Source organism: Lepus europaeus, chromosome 16 (genome assembly GCF_033115175.1).
Source record: "Lepus europaeus isolate LE1 chromosome 16, mLepTim1.pri, whole genome shotgun sequence".
Taxonomy (NCBI): domain Eukaryota; kingdom Metazoa; phylum Chordata; class Mammalia; order Lagomorpha; family Leporidae; genus Lepus; species Lepus europaeus.
Window position 1 is genome coordinate 59,361,539 of NC_084842.1, and position 22,499 is coordinate 59,384,037.

Below are 22,499 nucleotides of genomic sequence, written 5' to 3' on the forward strand. Positions count from 1 at the left end.
ATTTTCTCTATTTGGTTGTCCATTCTCTGCCGTTTGGCTTTCCCTTGACTACAAGGGAGAGAGCAGCCACAGGGACCTCCCTCCCCGAGTATGACTTTACCGCCCAGCATGACAGGATGCTCCTGCCAGTAGAAAGTCCATTTTGGGCGGGGCTGGGAGGCAGAAGTCCACTCGGTTTTCTATCTCGGGGCAAGTACTGCCAGGATGAGCTGTCTCCACTCTGACCATAAGCCACAATACAGAGCCAGGGCTGCAGGAAGATACAGAAGCAGAAGGCAACAAAGGAGAAGCAGATTGAGGAAGAATCAAAGAGAAGTCAAGTCGCAGCCAGACCAGAGAACAGCCCTGCCCACTTGGGACGGGCACAGTAAGATGTTCTGACCACCAGGGCAGGTTCTCTGCAGCAGCGGGGCTGGGAGGGGTCATTGCTCCAGGGCTCTGTGAGGCCTGTGGTACTACCACAGATGCACTTCCTCACTTCCTGAAGGTGGGGGGGGGGGCGTGGTCAGGGTTGGGGATGGGGAAAGAGTGTTCGAGTGTGTGTGTGTGTGTGAGAGAGAAAGAGAGAGAGAAGGGAAAAAATTTTAAAGGCATAAAGTAATTTCATCCGCAAGTAATCGGCAGCTCTGACTGAGAGTACACTTTCCGTGGTGGCTAACTGTGGAGGAGGACTGAAAGACTCCAGACCCCCCCAAGCAAAGACAGAGGGAGGAGGCTTAAACCCTCAGTCACCTGGACTAAAGAAGACAACCGTGGCCTTGGGACCCGACAGACTCAGTTCTGGGCTTCATGTCTCCCTGGATGAAAATCTCCGGAAAGTTTGTTGTCCTCGCTCAACGTATTTCCTCATCTGGCAAACGGAGATAACGTGTATATTCGACGCGGATGGTGGCGAGGTGTAGCCGACATCTGTGTGCCCTCACGTGTAATACTTCCTGCCCCCAGGAAGCCAATGCAAGCTTTCCCGATGATGATGAGAGGACACAAAGCACTGCTCCCTTAACGCACTCAACTTGCTTTTGGCAAATAAATTAAAAAAGTAAAGAAAACGACTTCATTTTCCGACAGTGTAAAGAGTTTACACATGTGGCCTCCTGGCAAAGGGAAGTTCATTCTTTGAATGAGAAAAACCCCAATGTGAATGCACGTTATGCTAGAGAACCCTACCCTTAAAAATGGTGAAAATGATGGGTGCTATGTCCTGGGTATTGTACTATCATTAAAAAAGAGGTGCCCATGGCCGGCACCGCAGCTCACTTGGCTAATCCTCCGCCTGTGGCGCTGGCACCCCAGGTTCTAGTCCCGGTTGGGGCGTCAGATTCTGTCCCGGTTGCTCCTCTTCCAGTCCAGCTCTCTGCTGTGGCCCAGGAAGGCAGTGGAGGATGGCCCAAGTGCTTGGGCCCTGCACCTACATGGGAGACCAGGAAGAAGCATCTAGCTCCTGGCTTTGGATCAGCACAGCGCCAGCAGTGGCAGCCATTTGGGGGGTGAACCAACAGAAAAAGGAAGACCTTTCTCTCTGTCTCTGTCTCTCTCTCTCACTGTCCACTCTGCCTGTCAATAAAAAAAAAAAAAAAAAGAAAAGAAAAGAAAAAGAAAACGAGGTGCCCTGAGATGCTGATAACTTCACGCAACATGCAATACCACTGGTGTGCAGTAGGGGGACGGGACTTAAGCTTCACAGACAAGCTGGACTCAGCCCATTCCTGCAGCCACTCTGACCCTGCCAAGGCAGCCTCCACGCACCTGCAGCTCTACTGAAACCGGCAAGGCCTAGGGTAAGAAGAACCGGCTTTGTTTGTTGTGATGCTTATGAAAATGATTTGCTTGGAGAGAATTTGAGCCAGTACAGATGGAAGCAAAGTAAACATTCAGATTTTTATTATTGAGTATTTTGCCTGAAGATGAACAATTAGTGACCTTGGGGTGACTTATTTGGAGAAATGTCACACAGGTGCCTGAGGTTTGGCTTTCCCTTCACTTGGTGCAGATCAAACCTAGTCAGCCCCTCTATCCACAGTGGCCCGCACCAGGCATGGTGAGTTTTCTCTGGTTTTTATTTGCCTATAGTACATATTAACAAGAAATGTATGTAACATGTTTGTCCATAAGTATACAAAATATTTCTGCAAAATATATATTAACAACACCTGCTGGATGAGATACTTAGCTATTTAAGTACATTTGTTGCTGCTTCACTGAGTTCAAAAGTTCTGCCTTATTATGTGCATCTAAGAGTAGGGGGAGCCCTGATGGATCTTGTACAGTGCAACAGTGGCTTGATTTCCTGCTCAGAAGTCCAGAGTAGCCAAAAAGGCTGGGCGGCTGCTGTGTAGAGGACGGCTCTCGGCATCCAGGCATCGGACTCCGACAAGAGCTTGCTCACAGACCTACGCGAACTGTTAATTAGGATGTGTGCACTTCCAGTGGATTTCAAGTCCTGTGAACTTCTAACTCTTCTCACAACATGTTTACACATAGGCAAAGTCTCTAGCTCTGTGACACCTAGCACAGTGCCCTATAGCAGCGGCACAACTATTTGAAGATCAGCACACGGGAGGGAAGGGAGGAAGAGGCAACTATAGCAGCCGCCCAGGCCGACCAGGACCAGGAATCAACTTGGTCCTCAAGTGCCACCCTTCATGTCGGGACTTGAGATGCTTTCAGTCTGGGTTTAGCTGCCAGCCAGAGGGGAACAGAGAGCAGACAGGTTGGGGACAAAACCCGTCCCTGCTGTTCATTTACAGGGTGGCCGTGGGCTAGTGACTTACCCTCTGGGCTTTAGCTCTCCCATCTGTAAAACACGAATAATTAAAGCTACCATTTTGTTGGATTTTTGAGAGAACTGAATAAAATAATGAATGGAATGCCCAAAAGTTGATGACCTACTTTTAAAATGTTTTAACAAAATGTTGTAATGCATATTCCTCGCCTGAAAAATAGGACCTTTCCATTTTATTAAGAGAAGTGCAAAAAGAGTTAGTTCCTCTCTCACTGGAGTTTCAGTTAAGGTTGCGGTATTGGGCAGGTGAGTAAGAGATGGAAACTCTGACGTCTCAACCCAGGGGACTCCAGATATAGCCACTCTGCTGCATTTCCAAGCCCACAGCTCTCAGACCTAAGCTGAAAGTGGCTACAAATTAAAGTGCTCTGGGGATGATAGCACTGGAGACAGCTTTGTTAACATAATGATTATGACTGCCAGAGCCCTGATAAGGCAAGAGAAAAAAAAAAATCAGTAATACTGATCTTATCTCTATGAAAAATTTTGGTATTTTGTCCAAGACAGATTTTTGTGTTAACTTTGATTTTAAGAAAGTTTTCATTGACAAATTATTTATCTTGATGATTGAGTTCCTTGGCATCCCCTTAAAGTCTGTGCCTTCCTAGCCTCACGCTGGCCTTGGCCTGATGCTTCCCTGTTATGCAGTGTGACGCGGCAGGCATGGTGCTGAGTGGTTTATGTATGTGATCTATTTTGTGGCTCTGCACAGGCACCTTTTACTGATGAGAAAAAGGAACTTTTCAGAGGTTGAATAGGTGGTTCCAGTCCCACAGCCTGTGAGTAGTTCACGTTGGACTTGAACATAGGTCTATCGATCCCTGAAACCAGACTCATCTTTGTAGCCATCAGGCACTTCACCATAGTAGGTATTCACAACATCATTCATTCAACACATTTTTGGAGAGCATAGTAAGCACATCCTGTTCTAGGGAACAGAATGTTGATATCATTCATTCCTTTGCATGTACACTCAACAGGCATTTACTGCCTTGTGCCAGGCGCACTCTAGGGGCAGGGGCTGTGGAAAGGACAGAGACAGATGGCTCCTCTGGCATGAGGGGCGGAGGAAAGAGCCAGCAAACCCACAGACAAAGGTTCATCTATTAATAAGTCATTCAGAAGGAACAGTAAACTCACGGGAAATTCGTTTCCATATCTAGTAGTGCAAAAGTTAAGATTGTCCGAAACTCCATGTGTGGTTTTAAGGAAATAGAAAGAAAACATCACTTTTAAAGTTACATAGTAGATGCTATGGCATAATATTTTGAGCAGTAATTATTCCTTGAGGCAACAGCTGTACACTGATTTTCTATTAGGAATATTTAGAAGGAGGTGTCAAAAACTTATTCAGTATATAATAATTTTAAAACCCATAAGGAACTAAATTAAGTAAAATATGCACTTGTTTCTTCTCATAGTTTACATATTAATGCAGTGTATTTTTAGTATATACATCACTCCAAGGAGTCACTAACATCAGGGCCAAGAACAGTATTACTGAAGACATCTTAAATCATTGGAAGCCATGTTTCTCTAAGTTGACATTTTAACAACTCATGTCATTATGGCGACCTCACCAAAATTAGTGTGTTCTTTTCTCCCAAGATATTTGAGAGCGCTTACCAGAACAGCAGTTCATGGTAGATAAGGATTATATCATCGAGGCAGATCGTTCATATTGTAAAAGCTGGAATTCTCCAGGAGTACAAGGTAAGAGAATTTACAGACACCATGAGGACATGTGTCACCAAGGTCAGGGATGAGAGGAGTAAGATTCTGTGTGGCTTTTGTGGTATTAATGGCTACCTGGAAAACCTAGGCTCGCTGGCTCTCTCAGTCTCTCTCTCATCCTTCATATGACAATACAGTGAGCAGGCACTGTCTCTAGCTCAGGACTGGAGCCCGGACGTCCCGTCATCCAAGACGGTGAGAAGTCCACGCTTGTTGTCTAACCCAGTCAATGGTGGTTTGGTACAGCAAACTGAACTAAGACAAAGTACTTTTGTTTGTGAGTTATTTGGGGGAAATAGCCCCATGTTTTCTAAAAGTTCTTCACTTCAAGAAAAAAAAATAAACACATTTGGGAAGTTTCTAGGGAAAAGAAATCCAAATGTAAGTGAGAGAGTGTCCTACGTGGCCTTCTGTTTTGATTCTGCCAATTTGGTTGACCCCCGTGTCTTCATGCATCTCTCTCTCTCTCTCACACACACACCCACACCCACACCCACACCCACACCCACACCCACACAGCTCTAGAACAATAGGACAGCATGAGAAGTGCAGAGCCCTCTGCTCTGAGTCTCATCAAACACCGTGAAGCCTAACTCCAAACCCTCAGCGTTCTACGTCCAGGAGCTTCCCCACCTGTCAAGTCAGAGTAACAGTACTCCCTACACGGAGCAGTGTGATTGAAAAAACTTAGTCTATGTGTCGGCACATTGAAAGCCACCCAAAAATAATTAGAATTTTTTATCATTGCTATTATTAATTGGCAGTGATCCAGACTGCTTTTGTCACCAACCTCAAGACCCATGGAGGTGAAAGGACAGGAATCGTCCCACTTCTGTGTTTTGGGTTGTCCGTGTTTATGGGTAAGTGTTAACTGAAAGTCAGATATTGGCTTTGGGGCCTCTGTGGGAGTATGAATGTTGAGGAAGAACTCCATGGTATGAATTCGGTGATACACAATAGTTGGAGGTTAAAAAAAACTTTCAATTTTCTTAAAAGCTTTGGTCTATATCAAAAGGAGATGTTAGAGAAAATGTTGAATCCGACCTGAAAATATAATTTCTAAGCTGAGTTGGGAGTGAGGCACTTCTCCCACCCATGAAGCTACGTTAAAAAATTTGTGAAAAGTGCAATTGAAAGTTTACTATAATTCAAAAATATTTTGTAAGCCATGGATAGTTTTTTCATAATATTCATTTCCATGAACTTCATTGATGGCCCCTGGCAAGCTTGAATCACCTCAGGGATGGCACATGGCACATGAGACATGGCACAGGAACTGGCTCAGAGCCTCTGAGACCAAGTCCAAGAAGCAGTGTGGGTTGGAACCATTTTCCAATCTCTTGGTAAATTCTCCCATAGTCAGATGTTGGCATGAAAAATAAAGTTCTATAGGAATTAACAAAAGAAATGAAAAATGTAACGTTATTTGCTGTTGTTCTAAGGGTTTGAACTCATCTTCATCATAAATTCGAGGGAACCGGAAAACCCTTGGAGAGGCCATGAGACTTATCAGAAGCATTTACTTGTTTTGTACCATTGTGGTATCAGTGGAGGGCTGGGCCCCAAAGCTGCCAGAGGAAAGAGAATTGACAACCAACCTCAGCAACTTGTCTCTGAGAAAGGTTCCCGCAGACTTAGCCCCAGCCTCAACCACAGTAGATTTATCCTACAACCTCCTTTCCGAACTCCAGAATTCAGATTTTCGTTCTGTCTCCAAACTGAAAATTTTGATTCTGTGCCATAATAGTCTCCAGCAACTGGATATCAAGAGCTTTGAGTTCAACAAAGAGTTACAATATTTAGATGTGTCTCACAACAGACTGAAGGTCGTAACCTGGTATCCATTGGCCAGTCTCAAACATGTAGATCTCTCCTTTAATCGTTTTGACACCATGCCCATCAGCGAGGAGATTGGCCACATGTCACAGCTGGAAACCCTGGGGCTGAGTGGGGCAAAAATCCAAAAATCAGATTTCCAGAAAATTTCTCACCTGCATTTCAATACTGTCATCTTAGGACTGAGAACCCTTTCCCATTATGAAGAAGGCAGCCTGCCCATCTTAAACACAACAAAACTTCACATTGTTCTACCAGTGAATGTCAATTTTTGGGCACTCTTGTGTGATGGACTTAAGACTTCAAAAATACTAGAAATGACAAATATAGATGGCAAAAGCCAATTTGTAAGTCATGAAACTCGACACAATCTCATTTTGGAGAATGCCAAGACATCCATTCTGTTATTTAATAAAGTTGATTTGCTCTGGGATGAACTTCTCCTTGTATTCCAGTTTGTTTGGCATACTTCAGTGGAATACTTCCAAATCAAAAATCTGACTTTCGGAGGTATTGTTTATCTTGACCACAAATCCTTTAACTACACAAGCACTGTGATGAGAACTGTAAAATTGGAGCATGTTCGTTTCAGAATTTTTAATATCCCACAGGATAGAATCTACTTGCTTTTCACCAAAATGGACATAGAAAACCTGACAATATCAGATGCCCAAATGCCACACATGCTGTTCCCTAATTCTCCTACGAGGTTCCAGTATTTAAATTTTGCCAATAACATCTTAACGGATGACCTGCTTAAAAAACCTGCCCAACTGCCTGATCTGAAAACTCTCATTCTGAAGGGAAATAAACTGGAGACGCTTTCGTTGGCGAGTTGCTTTGTTAGCCTCACACCTGTGATGCACTTGGATCTGAGCCAAAATCTATTACAACATCAAAACGATGACAATTGCTCATGGCCGGACACCTTGCTTACCATGAATCTGTCAACCAATAAATTGGCTGGCTCTGTTTTCAGGTGCTTGCCCAGAAGTATTCAAACACTTGATCTGAATAATAACAAAATTCAAACTATCCCTAAGGAGATTATCCACCTGACGTCCTTACGAGAGTTAAACATCGCATTGAATTTTCTAACTGATCTCCCTGGATGCAGTCATTTCAGAAAACTCTCAATGCTGAACGTTGAAATGAACTTCATTCTCAGCCCCTCTCTGAACTTTTTGCAGAGCTGCCAGGAAGTTCGGACTCTAAATGTGGGGAAAAATCCATTCCGGTGTACTTGTGACTTAAGAGATTTCATTCAGCTTGGGAAATACTCAGAGGGCATGCTGCTTGGGTGGTCCGACTCCTACCTCTGTGAATACCCTTTGAATCTAAAGGGCACTCGGCTAAAGGATGTTTACCTTCCCGAATTATCTTGCAACATGGCTCTGTTAATTGTCACCATTGTGGCTGTTGTGCTAGTTCTGGGGATGGCTGTGGCCTTTAGCTGCCTCTGCCTGGACCTGCCTTGGTATCTCAGGATGCTAGGTCAATGGATACAAACACGTTTCAGGGTTGGGGAAGCAACCCAAGAACAACTCAAGAGAAACGTCCAGTTCCATGCCTTCATTGCATATAGTGAACGTGATTCTCTCTGGGTAAAGAATGCATTGATCCCTAGTCTAGAGAAAGAAGATGGTTCTGTCTTGATTTGCATTTACGAGAGAAACTTCGACCCTGGCAAGAGCATGGCTGAAAATATTATCAACTGCATTGAGAAAAGCTACAAATCCATCTTTATTTTGTCTCCTGACTTTGTGCAGAGTGAGTGGTGCCATTACGAAGGAATTGCCCACCATGATCTCTTCCATGAAAATTCTGATCATATAATTTTTATCTTACTGGAACCTGTCCCATTCTATTGCATTCCCGCTAGGTATCAGAAGCTGAAAGATCTCATGGAAAGGAAAGCACTCTTGGAATGGCCCAAGAGTAGGCATAAGTGTAGGCTTGTTTTGGCAAACCTTCGAGCTGCTATTGATGTGAATTTATCAGATAACAGACAAGCATGTGAGCTACAGACATTCACAGGACTGGACGAACAGACCCGAGGTTCTGCAAGCTCTCTAGTAAGAACCGACTGCCTATAAACCCGCCCTCCAGGGGGATTTGGGGACCACATACTCATTCACTGCTGGCATGGACATTGGTATAACCTTATAATGGCACTTTGGCAATATCTATTAAAATGAAAAATAATTATTCCTTTTACATCAGTTCCTGGAAGAATTTCTAAAAAGGTACCCTACAGAAATACCTGCACAAGTTTGTAAAGGTTTATGCAAAAAGATGTTCATTCCAGTATTATTTATAATCATGAAAAACTGAAAACATTCTAAATGTCCATGAAGTTCAGACAAATCAATAAACTATAGTACCTTAGTGCAACAGAATATTGCATGCCACTAAAAAGAATGAGGTAGTTCTATATTTACTGGTGTGGAGAAAGTTATATAAATATGTGTAAAATAATCTACACCAGCACACTGGTAGAGTTAATTGCATTACAGGGGGCATTTGATTTCTAGAGTATGTTTTTACAATGTTAGAATTGCTTAATATGAATCTGTATTTCTTATGTAAATACAAAATACAATAAAAATTTTTAAAGCCTACACATCCTACTCATGTTGTTTGCTTCTTCACTTCTTGTCTCACAAGTCACAGGAAGAAAAGGAGTACTCCTGACTTTTGGAAAATTATACTTCTAAAACAAACATCATGTCACTTTCCTGGCTAGAAAAAATGCTGTGATTTCCTATACAATAAAGGAAGAAAATGTCACACACCTCAAGTTCTGACGCCACTCTCCTCTGAGGTCTTGGTAGCCGACCATTCTGCCCTATCGAGTTCTTGGCTCTTTCCAGAATGTTCAGTCTTCTTTCAGACTCTAGACCCCGCATTATGCATTGTGCTGGCCTGCGATACCTCCCCCTCCTTGGTTTGTTCAAGTTCCAAACATTAATTCTTGTCGGAAATCTTCCTCTAAGCAGGAGCTCCTCAATTCTCTCTCTCTCTCTCTTTTTTTTTTTTTTTTTTTTTTTGACAGGCAGAGTGGATAGCGAGAGAGAGAGACAGAGAGAAAGGTCTTTCTTTTTGCCGTTGGTTCACCCTCCAATGGCCATTGGTTCACCCTCCAATGGCCGCTGCGGCTGGCGCATCATGCTGATCCGAAGCCAGGAGCCAGGTGCTTCTCCTGGTCTCCCATGCGGGTGCAGGGCCCAAGGACTTGGGCCATCCTCCACTGCACTCCCGGGCCACAGCAGAGAGCTGGCCTGGAAGCGGGGCAACCGGGATAGAATCCGGCACCCCAGCTGGGACTAGAACCCAGTGTGCGGGCGCCGCAAGGCAGAGGATTAGCCTGTTAAGCCACGGCGCCGGCCTCCTCAATTCTCCTTATAAGGTTGCAGGTATTTTTGTCACCAAACTAATTATGTTCTTTTACAAAGTTTTCATTTCTCCCTAGACTATGAATCCTCAAAGGCTAGGACATACTTACACTGCCCTTGTGGCCACAGTGGTTTCCTCAGTGCTCAAAGGATTCTTGTGGGTTGAAGTTGGATTAGCTAGAGGAATTAGTGGGGGCTCAACTGGCTTCAGGATACGTGATGGAATTTGTAGGAAATGTTTAACAAATTCATTGAGACACACACACATACACACAATGAGAGAGAGAGAGAGAAGGAGGGAGGGAGGGAGAACGGGCACACTACCAACTCCTGGTTCCTTCCCCAGATGCCTGCAATGGCTAGTGGCTGGGCTGAGAACGAAGTCAGGGGCTGCAAACTCAACCCAGGTCTCCCATGCGGGTGGCGGGAAGCCGACTACTTGAGCTACTGCTTCTCAGTGTCTACATTAGCAGGAAGCTGGAGTCAGGAGCCAGAGTCAGGGATTAAACCCCTGTACTCTGAGGTAGGACGTGTTAACAGACGTATTCCCAGAGGGTGGAACTGGGAAGCACAGTGCAAGAAACTGGGGAAGAAGAGCAGGAATAGTTTAACCTCAGGCAAGAAGTCAGAAAATCCAGAATGGAAGGATTCCTGAACCAGCCCGAGTTGCGTGAAATTGCCAATATTTGCTTGCACTTGACCTACCAAGACATCAATCTTCCCCCTTGTCCAACTGAACACAACGCATGTCCTAAGAGGTTCAAACTGGATTCTGCCTCTGCTTTTATTTTCTTGTAGTCCGCACTCCCATGAATTCCTCATGCTGGTGGTTATTATGCTCAAGAGGACCAGCCTGGGAGAACAGGGAGACAGCCAGGCACCTGACCAGGGCCAGGTTGTGCCAGCATTGGCCGTAGCTAGAGTTGAAAGTCTCAGTTGCTCTCTGCTGAGCCCGTGATCTGTTTGGCAGAAGGGGAAACCCAAGGAGATCAGAGTAGTGAGGGCCTTTCCCACGCAGAGCCACGGAGAGGAAGGTGGTCCATGGCTTCTGGGGCAGGGAGCCAGGTTCTACTCAGGGGTTGTAAATCATGGGCAGACTTATTCTGAGTTCCGTTTCCCTCCTGGTGCACTGTGCCCTTGGACCCCAAGCCTTCTGCAGCCCTCCTGGAAGGGTGACTTGAGGGAGGGCATCTTTGCAGGTCCCATGGCGGGGGCACAACCAGCAGCTCCTGGGTTAGGAGGTGATCTCTGCCTTAGCAGCCAGCTGCTGGGACACTGCCTGGGACCCCTTCACTGACAAGGGGCCAGGAAGCTGCTGGGGGCGGGGTGAAACCCTGTCTTCCAGGGGTCTCAAGACAAAGGTGCAGCCAAAGGGAAGATCGTGCAGGGTCCGGGCTAGTGAGGCTGGGGTGGGGTGGGGGGGCTCCTGGCCAGTCCCATGCCAGACATCAGCCTCACGTGTGCCTCTGTATAATGGGACACCTTGTCTCCAGAACGTGCCTCCTCCAAGCTGCTCACGGGTAACCACTCTAACTGGGCATGCACGTTCCAACCATCAGTGTGAAGGATTTGAATGAAAATGGAGCAGGTGCTAAGCCCGCTCACGTTTTCCCACATGTCAATATTCCCACCACCCTCTGGATCTCTGCTCCAGCCTCATGGGCCCAGTCGAACAGGGCGGCACGTTTTTGCCTCTCTCCTTGCTTCTAGTTTGTCCTTAGTGTTGGCCACCTTGCGAAGTGCGATGTCACTTTTCTGTTTCTCCAGCTAGAACTGACACCCTCTTAGAGCCCAGCTTCTGCCTGCTGTGCTCACGGAGGCTGTCGGCATCCCGCCACAGCCATGCCGGGCTCGCAGTCACTCCCCACATGCTCTCTGCAGGGAACAGTTTTCTATGGACCCTTTGTCGATTGGGCTTGGCTCTGCTCTGCTGAAGTCCAGCAGGGCTTCTGTCACCATGGCTGCCCGTGCCAGGGACCTGTCCTGTTGTTATAAACCAAGGGTAGGGGCCGGAGCTGTGGCGGAGCAGGTAAAGTCACCGCCTGCAGTGCCGGCATCCCATATGGGTGCTGGTTCGAGTCCTGGCTGCTCCACTTCTGATCCAGCTCCCTGCTAATGTGCCTGGGAAGGCAGTAGAAGATGGCCCAAGTCCTTGGGCTCCTGTACCCACATGGGAGACCCGGAAGAAGCTCATAACTCCTGACTTCAGATCAGCTCAGCTCTGCCATCGCAGCCATTTTGGGAGCGAACCAGCAGATAGAAGACCTCTTTCTCTCTCTCTGCCTCTGCCTCTCTGTAACTCTTTCAAATAAATAAATAAATCTTAAAAAAAAAAAAAAGTAAACCAAGGGTACAGATTTTACTCCTCGGAGCATGCTCCTCACCTGCCTTAAATCTATTTTTGGCTGATGCTTTCTGGACACTGCCATCATTGCCCTGTTGGCCTCCGCTGCCCCCTCACCCCTCCCCCCACACTCACATCTTGTTTTTTGGGAGCTGCCTGATCAGAAGACTTACGGTGGGCAGCTCTTGAACGATCTTGGAGCCTACAGATTGCACGACTCACCATAAATGAGCTTGTATGGCTTCCCTGGCCTGATCACCAGCCTCTGCAAGAGACGGGCAGTACTGGGCCCACAAAGCCTTGGCCGTGGCCTACAACCCAGCACTTTGGATGGCCCTCCTGTATCTCTGAGAGTCCTTCTCAGGCTGGCACTGTGCTCCTGAACACTGGTCCAGGCCCAGATACATACGGACCCCCATTTTCACTGTTCTCAAGGTGCCGCCTGACCTTCAACCGCGAATGTGGGGTCAACCAGACATCCCGAAGAGCTCTGGCACTCACGCCTTTGAGGTCCTCTCAGCCACTAGTGGTTGGGCCCTCATTTGAGGCAGGTGGCTGGCAAGCGGCCCACTCCTAGGGGCCCAGGCAGTGTGGCATCACCCCAGGTGGAATGCGTGCCCCATGTGGACATGATGATTTGGGTGACTGTCACATTAAACACAAGATAAGTTCAGGGCTGTGGACGACTGACTGTTCACCCCCAAGCTTTGGGCTTGAGTCGCCAGTACAGGTCCCTGTCCCTCTGGGTTTTGGCTGTGGAGCCGCCTCCTGTCTATTACAACACCTGTGGGTGGCAGGCATGGCAGTAGGGCCCCCGGGGCAGGTGACACTATTCCTGCAGGTGCTGGGCTGTGTGCTGTTAGGCGGGCCTTGGAGGATGGCTTTCCAAACCGAGCCCCAATGGACCGTCCCGTTATGGGCCTCTCTTGCCTGCTGTGGATGCGGCCATATCGTGCTCTCCCAGGCCCCACTGCACGCTGGCCCTGACCAGGAAGGCTACTTCTCCTAGGGGCGGGCTGCTCTTCTCTCTCTGTGCAGAGACATCCTCACCAGCGCTCCCTCCCGCTGTTGGTGGCTTGTGGAAGGCAGGAGTGCGGTCAGCAATGAAAGGGCTCCCGTTCCAGGGCTGCAGTGAGCACCACCTCAACAGGCCCAGAGAAGGCACGGCTGGAAGATGCTGTATCTCTACACTAGCAAATTCTGAAAGGTGGGGCCGGTGCTGTGGCGTAGCGGGTAAAGCCACTGCCTGTGGTGCCAGCATCCCACATGGCGCCAGTTCAAGTCCCGGCTGCTCCAATTCTGATCCAGCTCTCTGCTATGGCCTGGGAAAGTAGTAGATGACCCAAGTCTTTGGGTCCCTGCATGCATGTGGAAAACCCGGAGGAAGCTCCTGGCTCCTAGCTTTGGATCAGCCTAGCTCCAGCCATTGTGACCATCTGGGAGTGAACCAGTGGATGGAAGACCTCTCTCTCTCTCTCTGTATCTTCCTCTCTTTCTCTTTGTAACTCTGCTTTTTAAATAAATTGTAAAAAGTCCTTAAAAACAAATTCTGAAAGGTAAGCTCAACCAGTCCAGAAAACAAACAGGGGGCTCCGGTTCTCCTGTGTGCTCTGGGGAAGACACGCATGAATGAGCCTCATTCATGAGTCATTGGGCGCCAGAGGGGGTGGACGGCGCAGTAAATATGTAACCAGCACTACAGCCATGCTACAGAACCTCAGAGACAAGAGACTTGACATGGTTTAACATAAGTAGGTTCTGAAGAACTGTGCCCAAGGGGAGAAATGCACCCAGCCCCAACAGTACACTGGACAATAAGATGCGCAAAAGAAATGGCTCTTGGAGTTGAACTTGGACTCTACAAAGAAGTGTCACATGTTCTGATGGGACAATAAACAACACATAAAGCCGGCATCACAGCTCAACAGGCTAATCCTCCACCTGCAGCACTGACACCCCAGGTTCTAGTCCCGGTTGGGGCGCCGGATTCTGTCCCGGTTGCTCCTCTTCCAGTCCAGCTCTCTGCTGTGGCCCGGGAGTGCAGTGGAGGATGGCCCAAGTGCTTGGGCCCTGCACCCCATGGGAGACCAGGAGAAGCACCTGGCTTCTGGCTTTGGATTGGCGCAGCGCCAGCTGTAGCGGCCATTTGGGGGGGTGAACCAATGGGAAAAGGAAGACCTTTCTCTCTGTCTCTAACTCTGCCTGTCAAAAAAAATAAAAATAAAAAATAAACAACGCATAACTGACTGCTCTGCCCATCTCTGTGGATCCGTCACTAGCGCTCACATGGGTCCATATATTCTGGAACACATTTAAAAAATCTATTCACTTACAGAGACAGGTGCTCTGCATTGTCAAAATCTAGCAAATCTGTCCCCAGTCCCTCCACCCCCGAGAGGCAGTCTTAAGAAGGGAAATAGATGAAGGGTCATTGAAAAGGTCACGGCAGAGGTCCATTACCTTTTCATCCCATCCTCACTTCCGGAAGCCCCTCGCACTGCCTTCTGCAGCCAGAACACGCAGCGCTGCCTGCGTCTCGGGTGACGACGGCTTGTTTGGGTGGCAGAGCAAGTCGCTGGCAGCGGGCCACTTTTTATCTCCATACTGATGGGCGATGCAGTGGAATTCAGTGCCGAGACCCACTGCTCTCACAGACCGGAACAGGCACATCCTAGTGCCATAATGTTAACGCCATGTGAAATTCTTCTTATGGTTTTTGGCATTTCTTGTTTTATGTCATGATGGTCAGAAGTGGTTAAGTTGCTGCCTAGGATACCAGAATCCCATCTTGGAGCTCCTGGTTCAACTCCCGCCTCCTCTGCTTCCAATCCAGTTTCCCACTAATGTTCACCCTGGAAGGCAGCAGATGATGGCCCAAGTACTTGTGTCCCTAACACCCATGTGGGAGACCCAGGTGTATTCCCAGGCTCTTGGCATCAGCCAGGCATAGCCCTAACTGTTGTGGGCATTTGCGGAGTGAGTCAACAGATGGAAGATCTCTCTGAAAATAAATACAAATTTAAAAAACAAAGTACCACATTTTTAGGTCCTGTTCTCCGTATGGAAGAAGTTAGACCCTTAGTGGTATTTGGGAAGTTTCTTTTTTATTATTTATTTAAAATGCAGAGTTACAGAGAGACAGAGAGAAAGGAAGCATCTGCTGGTTCACTCCCCAAATGGCCGCAATGGCCAGAGCTGGGCCCATCCAAAGCCAGGAGTTTCTTCCAGGTCTCCCCCACATGCGTGCAGGGGCCCAAGCACCTGAGCCATCTTCTACTGCCTTCCCAGAGTGTAGCAGAGAGCTGGATCAGAAGAGGAGCAGCCGGGACTCAAACTGGCACCCACATGGGATGCTCAGTGCCTCTGCCCACTATGCCGCAGCGCCAACCTTAGGTATTTTCTAAGCTTAAGCTTAAGGACTTTGTCTTTCCTGGCAGCAGTACCTTTGGCCCTGGGGGAAAAAATAGACCAGAGGAAGATGGTGCAAGACCCTCTAAGGCCAGATTAGCTCTGCTGTTCCAACAGGACCAACACTTTGATTTGCTTCTTGGACCCACAGCTCCAGGGAGATCCAGAGATCCAGCAGCTCTCACCCTCCTGCTGGTTCTCTGCTCTCTGGGAAAGAGCTGAATCAGTGCACGTGATACTGTTGCTGGTGCCCTGGCCTTGTGCTTAACAATGTCACTTGGCGTGTACCAGCCGGTTCCAAGGCTATTGTAAGTTATACTTGCTAAACCTTATAGGCCTATGAGTGTAATTTTATCATTATTCCCATTTAACAGATAGAGTGCTCAACCGAGAGTGAAGGTTTCATAGCTGATAAGAGACAGGGACCCGAGGCAGTCTGATCAGAGTCTATTTCCACAGCAGTTCTGTTACACCCCCTCCCAAGAGCTTGGTAACTTCACTCTTGATTTCTTTCAAATGAGGGATACTCAGAAAGTTCATGGACAATTCATATAATGAGAAGAAAACTATGTGCAGATTTCAAAGAGTTTTTTGCACCGTGGGACAGTGTAGTGGTATAGTAGGTTAAGCCACCACCTGCGACACCAGCATCCTGTACAGGCACCAGTTGGAGTCCCAGCTGGTCCACTTCTGATCCAGTTCCCTGCTGATGTGCAGTGGAAGGATGACCCAAGTGCTTGGGCCCACCTGGGAGACCCAGATAGAGTTCTAAGCTCCTGGCTTTGGCCTGTCCAGCCAAGGTTGTTGCAGCCATTTGGGAAGTGAGCCAGCAGATGGAAGACCTCCCTCCTTCCCTCCAACTCTGCCTTTCAAATAAATAAATAAATCTTTAAAAAAAATTTTTTTGCACCAAAATAGACTTTAACTCCACTTTACAACACAAACTTTTTGAAGTTCCCTGTTGTTTATAGTCACCCTGGAAACACTTGTTCCTGCAAACACTTATTCTCGGGTGGAGGTGTCTTGTTGCATAAGAGCGATTCTCATCACGTATGAAGAGTGTAACCCAAACGCCACCAGTCCTTGCTGGCCGAGGCTGCAAAGAAGGCACAGCAACATCAGCGACCCCACTTCTTGTTGTCACTCACGGTCCCCATGAGAGTCCCAGGAGCCTCCCGAGAGCTCCCCAGCACACTGTCAGCTGTATTCCCCAGTGGTGCAGCCATGGTTGGCTGCATTCCCACCTCAGGTGGCTACACGTGCAGACTTCCAAGGTCCTTGTGAACCTCTTATCATTGACCTTGCTCACTGGAGGTGCCTTCTAGATGATGCTAATGTCCATGCTGAGGGTGCCCCCTCCCAATAACCCCCAGTCCAATCATCCTTGAGACGAGGAGTCACACTGGTTCAGTGTCTCCCTCTTCCAAACCTTGTGTTAGCTTCTCAGCATCCCATGGATGCCCATGTGATGCTGGGTGTCAGAGCCTCAGCATGGAGGCTCTCAGAGATCCATCTGTTCAGCACTGCCTCCCATCCTGCAAACCCATCCATGGCACGGGAGGCTGACACAGCAGCCTGTTCCTTCCGCTGAGCTTGCTCCTCCAACCTCTGCCTCCCAACCCCCTGAGTACTCCTCCCTCCTCCTACCTAACACACCAATCCATGCACATAGAGGAAGGGGACTGAGCCCAGGGAGAAGTCACCTTTTTGCTTCCAGCTGGGCATTGCTAGGATACCCTGCTACATATTCTAGCCAAACTGGATAGGCACGTATGTCCCGTAAAGCTGCCTAGGAGAGAGTTAGGTCAGAGCCTTAGAGAAAACTTAGAGCCAACATCTCCCAGAGCAGGAAGCCAGATAAACTTTAAACTGAATGGATAGGATAGACAAAAATGGTTTAGATATAATTTTGGTTTTAATTTTTAATCCTGTCTCAAAATTCAGATTTAGGCCCAAGAAAAGGAAAAAAAATGACATAAGAGGATCATTAACAAGAAAAATCCAAATCTAAAAAATGAAAGTACCAGGGTGGATGTCTGGCACAGCAGTACAGACGCTGCCTGGGATGCCCGCTCCCCGTGTTGGAGCGGCGGCTCTGCTGCTGACTCCAGCTTCCTACGAACGCACACCTGGCGGGCGGCGAGTGAAGACCCCAGGACTTGGGTCCCTGCCACCCACCCAGGAGACCTGAATTGAGTTCCTGGCTCTTGACTTCGGCCTGGCTCCGCCCTGGCTACTGTGGGCACCTGGAGGAGTGAGCCAGTAGTTGGGAGAGCTCTGTCTCTCTGCCTTTCACGGAAATAAAATTTTAAAAATAAATAAATAAAAGCGCGAAGGGAAAAAGAAAGAGCAGGCGCTCTCGTGCGACTTCTGATTTTGTACAATGCGACTGCTCTCCCGCCAGGGTTGCTGAGAAGTCAGACGCCCCACATAGGGGTAGAAGTGGTTTCACTTCAGGAATTGCTCCTGAACAAGCCCTTCTCACTTGCGAAAGCAGAAGTTCATGGCATGAAAATAGACCTCGCTGTGCATGCAAGAGCAACACCATCAGCAAAGTGCCTCTTCCTGTTGCTGCACTTCTTCAAATCGGAGCGTGGCCCTCTCCCACCCTTCTCCATGGGATCTATTGCAAAGCTCGGCTTGGCTTGGGGGAAGCTGTGGAGTGCTTGCTGGAATATTTGTGGCCACTTCATGTTTTGTAAATTCTGTACAGAGAACGAGCGTGGCCGGAAGACCATTCTCCCCTTTTCCAGACTCTCCTTCCCCAGGGCACCTGTTCACAGGACAGCAGTGGTGGGATTGCAGTAAGAGAAAGCTGCCCTGGTTTTGTGTGTGTGTGTGTGTGTGTGTGTATTTTCTTCCTCTTCCTCTTCACTACCTCCTACAGGCATAGACTTGGACTGCTTTGGGGTCTAATTAATTCTCTCTCTTGTCCCAAATCAGAAACAACAGCGGAGAATTGTGGAAAGCTGGCTAGAACCTGCAACAACACTGGCGTCGCCCGAGAGCGTGTGAGAAATGCAGAATTTCAGGCGCCATCCCAGATTTACTGAAATATAATCTGCATTTTCATGAGATCCTGGCAGGCTTGCGCGCACAGAAAACATCTGAAGGGGCACTGTTAAGGCTTTGAGAAAAGAACTGAGGTTGCTGTGTGAGAGTTTTTGGTCACAGCGACACCTCGTGGTTCCTCGAGTCATTGCGGGTGAGCTGAGCTGCGCTACAGGACAGCAGTGAGCTCCTTGGTCAGCGGTGGAAACAGCTGATGCTGGGGCTGGAGCTGAGGTCCAGGACAGTGACCACAGTGTCCAAGGATGCTTCCCTCCGAGCTTAGGAGAACTCATAGGCTTGACATGTTCTCCATTAAAATCAACAGCATCCAAAGTTTTCCCTCCTCCCAAGATGGTCCATAAAATTTGCAAAGCCATGAACCTAGAGACACAAAGGATCAGGTTTATTTTGGTGCAAAAACCAGTATTCAAACTCATGCATAGTTTTTTCACAATACCTTTTTTTAAAAGAAGATTTATTTACTTATTTGAAACAGTTAGAGAAGCAGAGGCAGATAGAGAGGTCTTCCAATTGCAGGTTCACTCCCCCCAAAGACTGCAACAGCCAGAGCTGGGCCAATCCAAAGCCAGGAGCCAGGAGCTTCTTCTGGGTCTCCCACGTGGGTGCAGGGGCCCAAGCACTTGGGCCATCTTCTACTGCTTTCCCAGGCTATAGCAGAGAGCTGGATCAGAAGTGGAGCAGCTGGGACTCAAACCAGTGCCCATATGGGATGCTGGCACACCAGCCGTGGATTTACCTGCTACATCACAGCACCGGCACCCCCCCAACACAGTACTTATTTTCTATGACTCTTTGAAGGCTCTTTCCTCGTTTATGTGAATGTAATAACCACCAAAAATTAGTTTTCATTGAATGAAATCCAGTAACTTATCATATAATATTTGTCGTCGGCCGGTGCTGTGGCTCAATAGGCTAATCCTCCACCTTGTGGCGCCGGCACACCAGGTTCTAGTCCCGGTTGGGGCACCGGATTCTGTCCCGGTTGCCCCTCTTCCAGGCCAGCTCTCTGCTGTGGCCCGGGAGTGCAGTGGAGGATGGCCCAAGTGCTTGGGCCCTACACCCGCATGGGAGACCAGGAGAAGCACCTGGCTCCTGCCATCAGATCAGCGTGGTGTGCCAGCCATAGTGCGCCAGCCGTGGCGGCCATTGGAGGGTGAACCAACAGCAAAGAAAGACCTTTCTCTCTGTCTCTCTCTCTCACTGTCCACTCTGCCTGTCAAAAAAAAAAAAAAAATTAAAAAAAAAAGATTTGTCGTCTACCCAGCCTCGGACTACTCCTTGGTTGAATTAGGACCTTTCGCATCAGCTGCGAGGCCATCTAGAGGATTCTCACTCTAGGAGCTGGTGTTGTGGCCCAGCGGGTTAAGCCACCCCCTGCAATAGCAGCATCCCATATCCGAGTGCTGGCTTGAAGCCTGGGTGCTCTTCCTCTGGTTCAGCTCATTGAGTGCAAGATGGCCCAAGTATCCTGAGCAGTTTGCAAACAAAAATCTAACGCCAACCCACCTGTCAGCTGCCTCTCCCTCTCCCTCCGTGTCCCTGTGACCTGCGTAGACTTCCTCCCGTTCTCTGGGTGCCCAAAGGAAATGAAGGCATCTAAGGCCACCTAGTGGCCAAGATGAGCCTCCCGGGAGTAGCGCCTTGGTGAAGTCACTTGGAAGGCAGTGATAGGTCCCGCCCAGCCCCCCAGAAGGGAGTTCCGGAGGGGAACGGGGCGGGACGGCCCTCCCTGAAGCCCAGGCACCAGCGCAGGAAGCAGGATTACTCAGCTGACCCGGAAGCCACACTCTGGTGGCCTCCTCCTCTCCAGGACCCAGCGGGAGAAACGGGCTAACCAGAACCCTGCTTGGTCAGCATGCTTGTTGGCCGTTTCTTGTATCTGGCTGCCCAGAGTGCATCATTGCCCTTTGAGACCTTCTACCCCTCGGCATGGTCTTCAAAGCAATCACCAGGATTCCTCCACTCTCTGGTTAGGGGCTGAAGTGGCCCCAGTTCGGACAACTGCATGCTCTCGTTCTGGCATTTGGAGCTTGACCAGAGCGTCAACGTGCTAGGAAATAACTGCTTCATTGCAACAGTGGTGCCCCATCCTTACTGGCCCACTTGTAGGCTTGTTGGTGTTCTGTTAATCCTATCCCCAAAATAGCCTGGCTTTTTGTTCTAGCAATAGCTGCCTGGTTTGGTGACTTTTTGGCTGGAGAGGAACAGATGTTGGAGAGTCACCGAATTCATAAGAAGCCAGGAGCTTCATCCAGGTCTCCCACATGGTGGCAGAGGCCCAAACACTAGGACCATCTTCTGTGCTGAAGCGGCCAGGACTCCAACTGTCAGCCTTGTGGGATGCCAGGGCCACAGGTGGCAGCTTTACCCACCACACCACAATCCCCCCCTTTTTCTCCTTAAATGTAGCATTGTTGGAACAATCTGTTATTCTACAATCTATGGCCATAGTAAGTCACATGGACTAGCTTCAACTCCACTGCGTGGGGATGCATCACCCACCTACTCGGGAGCTGTAAGATCACATATAAAGGACATAGATCCGTGACTGTACTGAGAGGACCGAGTGCAGAGTTTGGGCCCATTGTCCTCCCTGTGTGAACCAGAACACCATAAACCGTAGCTGGCATTAATACGAACGTAGTCCCCTTGATCCGTCTTGCATTGTGATTTCCGACTCTTGCTCACCAAACTGTCTGCTGCAGCGCCACCAGGAGGACGTCCTTCTCTCCCTGGTTCACCACACTTCCTTGTCCAGCGAGCAGCGGAGGCTGGGATAGAACTCTAATGACTGATCCACAGCCCGATAGCATTGTGTTTTGTTTTACCAAGTCGTCCTGTTCCCATTGATCTGTATCGCCCCCTGGGTCTTTCTGTTTCACTGTTCCCATTTCTCAACTCCCAGATTACATGCTCTTGAACACTGCTCAACAGCTTGCTTCGAGTTACAGATTAATATAGAGAGAAGAAAAATATTCCAGATGACAACTCATCTTCTCTGTGAACGTGGAAGAACTCTGTATTTATTTGACTCATCTTTAATTATATTCAATAAAACTTTATAATGTTTTCCCTAAAGGCTCTATTCATCATTTATTAATTTATTCCTAGACACTTTACCTCTATGTTATTATAAGTGATACAGATGAGATTTTTTTTTTTTGACAGGCAGAGTGGATAGTGAGAGAGAGAGAGAGAGAGAGAGAGAGAGAAAGGTCTTCCTTTTTGCCATTGGTTCACCCTCCAATGGCCGCTGCGGCCGGCGCATCATGCTGATCCGAAGCCAGGAGCCAGGTGCTTCTCCTGGTCTCCCATGAGGGTGCAGGGCCCAAGGACTTGGGCCATCCTCCACTGCCTTCCCGGGCCATAGCAGAGAGCTGGCCTGGAAGAGGGGCAACTGGGATAGAATCCGGCGCCCCAACCGGGACTAGAACCCGGTGTGCCGGTGCCGCAAGGCAGAGGATTAGCCTGTTGAGCCACGGCACCGGCCCAGATGAGATATTTTAAAATTATATATTTTAACTATGGGTTGCCTTGTATGGAATATAATCCATTTTCACTTATCAATCTCAAAGCCACATCCAAATGCGATCATAACAGTTAAAATGTACAGAACTCTCACTGCGTGCCAGGCACAGTTCCAAGTGTCTCATATGAATGGAAGGCATGTGGGGGTGTTTTTATTGTCACTATTTGTAGATGAGGTCTGAGGTCATGGGGGAAGAGCCAAGATTTTAACTCATTGTCTGATGGCCAGGGCTGGAACCATGACATTATATTTGCCTCTTCCTTTTGTGGCTCTCTGTCACCCGTGCTAATAATTTGCCTATTCTTGTGTTTTCCATAAGAGCCACGACTAACCCACCACACTTTAAGAAGTCAGCCGGAAAACTCAGAGTTAACGCCCTAGGAAAGCAGTGCAGCTGTG

At 48.2% G+C, this 22,499-nt stretch overlaps 1 protein-coding gene across 1 annotated transcript; it reads left to right on the forward strand.

Annotated features, from left to right (window-relative positions):
- The first annotated feature begins 6,015 nt into the window (after positions 1-6,015).
- Positions 6,016-8,448, forward strand: TLR10 (toll like receptor 10). Its single transcript, XM_062213825.1, has one exon. The coding sequence runs from the start codon at positions 6,016-6,018 to the stop codon at positions 8,446-8,448; it is 2,433 nt and encodes an 810-aa protein (XP_062069809.1).
- Positions 8,449-22,499: the final 14,051 nt, after the last annotated feature.

Coding starts and splice junctions, on each gene's coding strand:
- TLR10 (XM_062213825.1), top strand. CDS start 6,016: ATGAGACTTATCAGAAGCATTTACTTGTTTTGTACCATTGTGGTATCA.